A 9,317-nucleotide genomic window follows, 5' to 3' on the forward strand; every position below is an offset into this window, starting at 1 on the left:
AAGGCAGGCAACCAAGCAGCTGAGTACTTAGCCCGTCAGAGTCTGGTTAAGCTTGATAAGGCCTACCAAACCCGTCACTGGATTCTTGGCCGGCGGTGTGCTTTGTACTGTCGCATAATCGATTTGCATGATCTGCAATCGTTCGCCCGCGTCAAAGGATTGCATGTCAAACAGCTGGTGTGCAAACTATTTCAGTCGCCTCGGCTCGGCATTGCCTCCTCATTTTTTTTCCTTACAAAAAAATAAAGGTGTTTCCTTACCCTATTTTTTAACACAGTATAATCAAAGTCACTTACGTATATGAACATACGCTCATCCCTATGAATACACATACATCTTACCCCTATGAGTATATCCGAGAGACTAAGCCGAGATAACATCTTGAGATTTTACGAAGCCGCCATAGGCACCTTGTAGTTGACAGGAACGTTTCTTCCCACCGAACGAACAACACCGGAAACCTGAAATAAATATATGAATGATGCGAGGACCAATGTCAAGTATAGGGCTTGAACCCCGATGTGCTGATGATACCATTGCCCTCCTAACCATCTAACACAATTTGATTCGCCCCAACCCATTTTATAAAAAACGAGCCATCCCTATTTTTTCAGAACCTTTTTTTCTCCCTTGTGGAACCAACACCACATGTTAAGGATTGCCAGCAAAAAAAATATTTCTCTTCTTTTTGGGCTTCATAGTTTTCAGGGTCACGGGCCTCACCTTCGTGACGGGGCTAACAGTTTTTAGTTACAGGCTTCACATTGACGCGGGTACCTCTAGAGCCCATGGGTGCAGCAATGGCAGTGTGTCGAGATGGGGCGGGCAACTACTTGGATAGCTCAGCTCTGGTGATCACAGATATAACTGATTTGGTGACGTTGGAGGTGATTGTTTGCTGGGAGGATTTATTCCTAGCGCAAGATCTTATGCTCCAAATTTTTGTCATGGCCTCGGATTCGAAACCGGCGGTTAGCGATATTGACAAAGGAAGCTCTGGATAGCGAGATTAAGCTTAAATCGTTAACTTTTTATTGTAAATTTATTTTTGATGGTAGAGCTTCGAACACAGATGCAGATAGGTTAGCCAAGTTTTTCCATTCATTGGATCAGGGGCAACATGTTTGGTTGTCCGAACCTCATGATCCGTTTTATCCCCACATCATGCGGACTATAAGCAATAAAGCTTTGGTTTAACCTAAAAAAAAACTCCCCTCCTTGTTTTGCTAAAAAAAAAACTCCTCCTCCTTGTCTCAAAAAGGAAAAAAAAAATCTCCTCCTCTGTCGGAATGGCACGGCGGCCACATCCCCCACATCGTCGCCTCCCGTCGGCCGCAATGCCGCTTACCCACCACCCCCCAGCGGCCCTCGCGCGCCGTCCCTCCTCGGCACCGGCTTCGCCAAGGTTAGGGGATGGACTGGACGCGGGTGGGCGTCGCCGGAGACGACGAGGAAGCGGCTGGCCTCGAGCCGTCGACCCTCGACCGCGGTCGTGGGAGGTTGTCTCACCGTGCCCTCACGGGCCGAGGTCCGGGGACGGGGAGGCAAGTGTAGGCCCGAGTAACGCGTCTCCGGGAGGGGCTGGGGGGATGTGGGCGGTGATGAGGCTGGAGCTTGCTCAGGGAGGCCAGGGTCGGAGCCGCGCCGGAGCCCCAGTGCCTGGCGCCATGGCAGCGAGGTAAGGCGCTACAACCTAGGATCTTTATCTCTATATTTTGGAACTGCTATTGGCTTCTTCCGCGGTGGAATGCAAGAGGCCTGGGTGAGTCGCTTGTACCAAAGTAGGAGTATATGTTTTATTTTGAAGCCCAGTCGTGATGTTAGGTAAATGTATTGATCAAACTAGGTTGATACGGCTACTTACTCAGGGAAAAGAAATGTATTATTACTCACATCCTGCATACTTTCATCTACGATTTAGGCGGATTATGCTTTAAGGTGGTAAAATTATACCCATGAAGCCACAAATCCATGATCAGTGGTCTGTATGTGTGACAATCACCGAAATACATATATACTAGACTCACTGGTTGTGTGAATATCCATCGTTAAGCTGGGCCTCAAGTGCTAATAGGACTTGGAACGGCGCAACCCAATGCATTGGCTTCAAATCAACATAGTACTTTGTTTTAACAATGGACTAGCTGCATAATTGACAACCTAATCCTGAGGGGCCAATTAGGCGTGTGCACTACATTTTCACGGGCACTCTGCATTCCCCTGGTTTTGCATACATGTCGATGTCAGTCAGGTGAGAGGGTTTTTAATGCTTGATTTAGATCAAACTTAAGGAACAAATGTGAATATCAGCTAGTTAATCGGCATCTTGGTCTGTTAATCGGTGGGTCACCGAATAGCCGATTAACTCATTTATCATCCGATTAACTGGAAAATTTGCCTATTCCCTACTCAGCACCCGACCGATATGGTGATATCCTGAACATGGTTACCATATTCAGTTGGTGTAAATCTCTAAAGTAGAACTGAATCTTAACCCACAGTTGGGATATCAAGAATTTCTCCTGTGGTGATTGTTGACCTATAAATAAGTAATAGCGACCACTCTGAGCTATTTTACATGATTCTCCATAACTATATATATTACACATTGTCTTGATATGTCAACTTACATTTAAATATTATGAGAAGCGTCATCTTGGAGTGTGACAAGAAGCTTTCATTTCAGCCTCCATGCTCAACTGTGTACTTCCTTCTGAATAGTGCAGGCTGGAAGTCGAGCTTGCCTCACGTAGAAGGCGCCCTTGTTCATTATATTTCTGTGCAGATTCATCTGTTCTTCTCCTAGTTTGCTCCTTGTTATTGGTGAATGACCTTCTTAGCCCCTCTAAAACTGATGCAACCTCCTTCATGATGGGTCGTTCTTGTCCATTCATATTTAAGCATCTCACAGAGAGCTGCGCAACTGCATAGAGCTGCTCTTCACCTGCTTCTGCCAAAATGTCTGGCTCTATCTCCTTAAGTAGGCGCCCTTCATTAACTAGAATCACCATATGCATTGCTAAGTTGCATGATTCCTCTGGCCTGCCTACAGAAATGGGCTTCTGCCTTGTCAATAGTTCTGCAAGAACTACTCCAAAACTGTAGACATCACTCTTCTCTGTGAGCTGGCTGCTTTGAAAATATTCAGGATCGAGGTAACCTATAGTACCTTGAATAAGGGTAGTTACATGAGTTTGATCAAATGGAACTGATCTTGATGCACCAAAATCTGATATTTTGGCCACAAAGTTCTCATCCAACAATATGTTGCTTGATTTGATATCCCTGTGAATAATTGGTATAGAAGATGTGGAATGGAGGTAGGCAAGTGCTTCTGCTGCTTCTGCAGCTATCCTTAAGGTATCCTCCCATGTTAAGGAGCGAGGTGCACTTCTGTTGTGGATGTGCTGAAAGAGTGTTCCATTGGGTATGAACTCATATACCAACAAGGGAACTTCTATCTCTAGACAACATCCCAAAAGCTTGACAACATTCGGGTGATCGGTCTGTGATAAGATGGTAATCTCATTGACAAATTGTTCCACCTGGCTCTCATCAAACACCCTAGACTTCTTTACAGCAACCACAGTCTCATCTGGAAGAACACCCTTGTACACTGTGCCATATGCACCTCGGCCAAGAATTCGAGTCTCGTTATAGTTGTTAGTTGCAGTCTTGAGCTCTTCCGCACTGAATATCTTTGCTGAAGAGTCCTTACCATGAGATGTGATTGCCGTAAATCTCTGCTGCAACAGCAAACCTCCATTCTTACGGAATAACTCAGCTCTCTTTCTTCTCACATTTCTTCTCTTCATGCCCCAGTAGCAGCACAGAGCTGTGCTAGATATTATAACCACAAGTGCAAGACCAACACCTGCAAATATTGGATGAAAAGCTAAGTCTTCGTTCTGCATGTACCACGTGTGGAAGTAACATTTTAGTAAAAAATGCTGATAGCTACCAAGTTACTTTTGATTACTCTCATACATATGCTATCTTGACATAATCTCTAGGACAAGCATAAGCTATCAAATCTCCTTGACACTAGCCATTAGGGAAGGTGTGTTTGATCCAGGTAACCTTCTCTTATAGTCATAAATCATGAACACTCTATGTAAACTTGCAAAATATTTTATGGCTGTAGTTCATTGGCCATTCATATGAGCCATCATAAGAGCTGTACAGAGACACAGATTTTTGGAGCTCAGGTGCCCGTACACACTGTATTCGAAGAAAAGGTGTGTTTACTAGTTCTTTTAAAAGAAAAACCCAAAACATGTACTAATATGGATCAGAGGGAGTAGATGTGTGAACACTCTATGCACATGTAAATTTGGTAGAATTATCATTTTGTGGTCTGTGGTAAAAATGTAAGGACAAGGGGCTAAAAAACAATTTGGCATACACCGAGCCTGTCCTTTTAGAGCTTTATAAATTGCAAATTTATCACAAAATTTTGTAGCTGCTCCTAGTTTTTGTGTATCTGCTTGTGTGAGCTCTATTCCCACCCGCGCGAAGATATTTTAACACTTTTTCTTGGGTTAGGTACTGAACTCTGTTATGAATTATCGTACGTGTAAACACTGTACTCCATCAGAACACACCATGGCCCCATTGCAAAACCTCTTTATCTGAATTGCCTCAATAGGATAAGATTGAAGTAAAAACAAAAATATAATAATCAGAATTGGTAATGCCAGGTGTGTTGAGTACGTTACCCAAAGCAATATATATGGGAAAGCACCCACTTCCCATTTTCCTGCCATTCCCACTCATGCCGAAAGGACAATCACACACAACTACCCCTTGCTCATCACTGCAGTACGCTGGGTATGTGCAGGGGTTCTTTTCTGGATGATCGCAGTCATTCAGACCTAATAGATAGCCATAAATCGTCAATGGCACTAATAATTTAGTCCTCTGGTGTCACTGGTTAGCAAATATGATTTTGTTATCATACCTTGTGGTTGTTGCATAGGGGAACCTGCATTTGAAGAGAATGGTCGATATTAGATCTAATACTTTAATTTCATTACTTATTCTCTTTTAATTAATTCAACAATCTTATATTATGGACGGAGGGAGCAATTGTTAAAGACAATGGTCAAAGGTATACATTGGAGACTGCATCCATGTTCAGAACATGTAAAAAGGAACAGAGATTATGCATAAAAGTAGCTTAGTTGTAGCTTTTGATATTGTGCGAAATGTTAAGTACATTTGGGCAACATACGTTTTGGTTGTTCTTTCTAAATATAAAGTGTTAGATATTACCAGATGGACTGAGTGCCTCAGTGCAGTTTGTCCCTGTCATGTAACCGTCACCGATCCAGCCATTGGGACACGAGCAAGTAAAACCCCCGTCGGTGTTGTGGCAGAAGTCTTGAAAGGTGCAATTGTTGCTGTCGGGAGTCCGGCATTCATCGATATCTAAACCAACAGTGCAACACTTCATTTCAGAAATCAGAGAGGCATATTTCTATTCATAAAAACAGGCTGAGTAATAGAATTTCTTATACTGCTGAACCTGATTGTCCTGTTCGGTAGTTTACCCAGTGGTTTATAATTTTATATACAGTTAGTTCCATTTATGCAAGTGATGAAACCGATTTATACTCGTTCTGTCTCGGCCTTCAATAGTTCTCTCCGGGACCATGTATTTTTTCTAGGCTTTTGCTGATGATTGCTGTTCCACAGGATAATTTCAGAAACGCCAGGATGTTGTAGAAACCAAAACCACTCAACTTTGTTTCTTGATTGTGTGGTAGCTTTCTTGCCTAGATTTCAATCTCTTCATCCGGTTGAGCTAATAAAGATATAGTAATGGAACCATGGTGGTTGCCTTTCAAAAAAAAAAACATGTTTGTTAATCTACCTAGGCTAAATTACAAGACCTTAGGTGAATTTGTGTGCTTTCATGTGAAATTGCAGGTGAAATTAAATTCAGTATTATAGGCCATGGATATCTCTCAGATGGTGAAGAAATACTTACCTACACATCCATCGGGAGCATACGGATTCCCGTCATACCCTGCGCGGCACTTGCAGAGATGGCCCGCTCCACTGGGTGCGTCAATACACCCGCTCATGTTGTTGCAGTACCTTCGCGCCAAGTTGTGGGTCGAAGCCTGGTGGCATGTGCTGTGTCCAATTGTCCAATCCAAGCTCATCCTGTGGTCACCAGCCGGCAACAACATGTCTTTCAGCGGCAGCGGCCTCTGGACACCGCCTCTGCCACCCATGAAGACTTGCTCGCCTTGGTCGAGGAAGAAGGCAGCGCTACAAGTGCCGTCCTCTCTGCCCATGTCTTGCTCTTCTATCTTGTCGAACTTGAAGGTGAACTCTCGAGTGGTGTTCATCGGCATGGGGACCTCGCAGCATGCTACCCCACGAATACAATCGACGGTGCTGGAGCTTTCGTCACAGTAGACGTAGCAGATAGTTTCACCGGCCGACGAGTTACTGAACTTAGCAACTAGCCTGTAGTTGCATCCAGTGGCCACCAGCTTATTGCTCTTGGAGAAGGTGAAGGGCGTCTGCTCCAAGCTGATATTGCCGATTCCCGTGGCCTTCATCTGCTTACCTTTGTTGTCGTAGCAGACTTGGTGGATGGGCCCGGCTGAGACGACGACGGAGCCTTCTTCCACCGACACATAGTCGATTTTATAGCTATGCTTGTCGATCTGCAACATGGCCTCCTTGTTTCGGCCGCACGTTACCTCGAAGCCTGGTTGCAGGGCTTTGCCTTTGACGCCAAATGGATACTGGATGCTGTCGCATGTTATGTTCGGCGCCACCCTAGACGGTGGTGACGGTGGCGGCAGCGCTATCTGTGAGAGTGTGCCATGGGGCAACACTGACAAGAGGAAGAGGAAGAGCATGAACGGGCGGAGCCGCCATGCGGACATGGCTGATCTGCTCTCCCTTCGGCATGGCATGTCGCCTCTTCCTCTCGTTTGTGCACGGTGTGGTGGCTATGCTTTGTTCGAACATCGACCTTTCTTTCTAGCTTCCTGATATCCTGGCCTCACATCGCCTAGGTGGTTTTGTGCAAAAAGCCCTCAGGTTTATGTGTCTCTTCTGTATCTATAGAACAAAGAAATTTCTTCCCTCCTGATGCATGTATATAAACCTGAGGTTTTTTTTTTTTTGAACGGTCACCAGGGGGAGAGGATCCCCACCTGAATATATTGCTCAAAAAGCTGTCAAAGCCAAGAGTCACCCCTTAAGCTTTGGCTGATCCAGTTTATAAGGGAAACCGGATCAAAAACTTAAACAAGTTGATCCCGTTTATGAGGGAAACCGGGCCGAAAACCATATAAACCTGAGGTCTCATAGATAAACCTGAGGTTCAGTCCTCGCAGACCTCTTTCTTCACGAAGACCTTGACGAAATGAGAACTAAGCAGAAATGTAAGTTATTCTAGTTTGATAATTCATCCCTCACGTTCCCTGCTTTACGTGCAATTTCACAGTCTCTGGAGAGATGTCAATTCTCTTCAATAATTGTCGCTCGGAAGGAAATGGCCACATCTGTAAATAGTGGATGGCAGGCACGGCGAAGACCGGCCTTGCTGGTGTCATGAGTCAATGCATAAAGTTGAGATCGACGTCCGTTTTCACAAAGGCCTAGCGTACATTAGGAGGCGACAACTGATGCAAAGATGCTACCAGTAACCTTTTTTTATTTTTTGACGCCCAAGCTACCCGTAACTTGGATGTCATTGTTCAGGCCCACCACGGTTGGCTCGTTGCTACTGCAGTCTGTAGTGGTAGTAGCTTCGGAAAAAAGATGCGGCGAGCGTTGCTTTTGTTGGCACTCTCTGCCTCTCCCATCATAATCGGTGCCTTCCTTTGCCCAGAACCTGTGGAAAATGGCTTGACCTTAGCTTTGCACGATGCTCTTGCACGATGCATACACGTCTACTTGTGCACGCCACGGCGGCACATCACAAGCTCACACCCAAGTTACCGCATCATACTTGTATGATTAGTGATGAATGCACAGTAATTCTTGTTATTGACCAATGGTTGAGTACTATATGGTATATGGAAGAGAAGAAATCCCCCGTCCCTCTAGCGAGCGACAGGAGGAAAAACCTAACCGCCGCCATCCATCGTCCTCTTGCGTGGTGGACTCGCCACGGGCCGGGGCTGCTTGGTCGGATTGCGGCGCGCGCCGGAACAAGCCAGCGACGGTGGTGTGGCGGGTGCGCGTCGGGCAACATGGGTCAGAGCGTGCTCGGGGACCGGCGGCGGTAACTAGATCTGACCTACGGGTGGCACGGGCCGCAAACGACCAGTTACATCGTGGCTGTGGAGGCTGTTCCATGCGGCGGTGGTGACATGTCTCCCAGCCCGGCATGGCCGTCTGGCGACGCGGCGGCGAATGCCAGGGCGGCGGCCTCGGGCAGCGGAGCTGGTGGTGGCCTTCTCGTAATAGTGATGGGAGGTCATGCGCGGCTGACCATGGGGCGGCACACGAGGGATTCAGGACCGTGTGTCTGGATCTGACGGTTGCGACCGCGGTTGCCATTGCATGGGCGACGACAATGGCTGGTGTGGAGGTAGGTGCTTCCTGTAGCACCCGGAATCGAGGCGGCAACCCCTCTTCTTCGATGGTGGCGGACTCCATGGTCGTGCGGGTGAATCAGAGTCTGGATCTCGAGGCGGTGACGACCTTTCTGAGGAAGGTGGTGGTATGGTACATCCCTCCATCAACAGATTAGGTTCGATGCGCTCGGCAGGTGACACATGTGTCTCTTTCAGAGTCGTCGGCAGGTGACACGTGCTTAACGATGACCAGGGGGCTGACTTCATCTCTGGTCGAATTTACAATCCTTTACCTTGATCAACTGAGAATCAAGCACAGATACAAGTTATGGTTTGATATCACGTTCCCTATCTTTTCAGTAATCTCAATCTGCGTGTGCTGTAATGCAATTTCGCAGTCTCTGTCAATGTCCCAATTACTGTCACTCGGAAGGAAATGGCAACAACTGTAAATACTGCATCACAGCCACGGCGAAGACCGGCCTTGTTCGTGCGGGTCAATGCATAAGGTCGAAATGGGATTCAAGACCATACGTTCCGACAACTGAGAAAATATGGTGCCCGTGACAAGATGTCACTGTTCAGGTCCACCACGGTTGGCTCGTTGCTTACACTGTGGAATTTCTCTTACAAAATCACTATGTTGTTGAATGGAGGGAGCGTTGCTTTTGGTGGCACTTTCCGCCTCGCCCATCGTCATCGTCATCGGCGCCTTCCTTTGCCCACACCCTGTGGAAAATGGCTTGACCTTAGCTTTGCGCGATG

At 46.4% G+C, this 9,317-nt stretch overlaps 1 protein-coding gene across 1 annotated transcript; it reads right to left on the minus strand.

The window, feature by feature from the left end:
- Window positions 1-2,436: 2,436 nt before the first annotated feature.
- On the minus strand, window positions 2,437-6,938 carry LOC123046593 (wall-associated receptor kinase 3). The gene is made up of 5 exons (XM_044469989.1): window positions 5,993-6,938; window positions 5,275-5,430; window positions 4,961-4,984; window positions 4,719-4,874; window positions 2,437-3,874 (listed from the first exon to the last, which is right to left on the minus strand). Exons 1-5 carry the CDS (start codon window positions 6,936-6,938, stop codon window positions 2,652-2,654), a joined length of 2,505 nt encoding a protein of 834 aa, XP_044325924.1. The 3' UTR covers window positions 2,437-2,651.
- Window positions 6,939-9,317: the final 2,379 nt, after the last annotated feature.

This window comes from Triticum aestivum, chromosome 2B (genome assembly GCF_018294505.1).
Source record: "Triticum aestivum cultivar Chinese Spring chromosome 2B, IWGSC CS RefSeq v2.1, whole genome shotgun sequence".
Taxonomy (NCBI): domain Eukaryota; kingdom Viridiplantae; phylum Streptophyta; class Magnoliopsida; order Poales; family Poaceae; genus Triticum; species Triticum aestivum.

What these genes read in the sequence shown, in the direction of transcription:
- LOC123046593 (XM_044469989.1), bottom strand. Translation starts at nt 6,938, where the DNA reads ATGCCATGCCGAAGGGAGAGCAGATCAGCCATGTCCGCATGGCGGCTC. An exon ending in TGCTCCCGATGGATGTGTAG is followed by an intron (nt 5,431 to 5,992) that starts GTAAGTATTTCT and finishes CTGTTGGTTTAG; the next exon opens with ATATCGATGAATGCCGGACT. An exon ending in CCCTATGCAACAACCACAAG is followed by an intron (nt 4,875 to 4,960) that starts GTATGATAACAA and finishes GCTATCTATTAG; the next exon opens with GTCTGAATGACTGCGATCAT.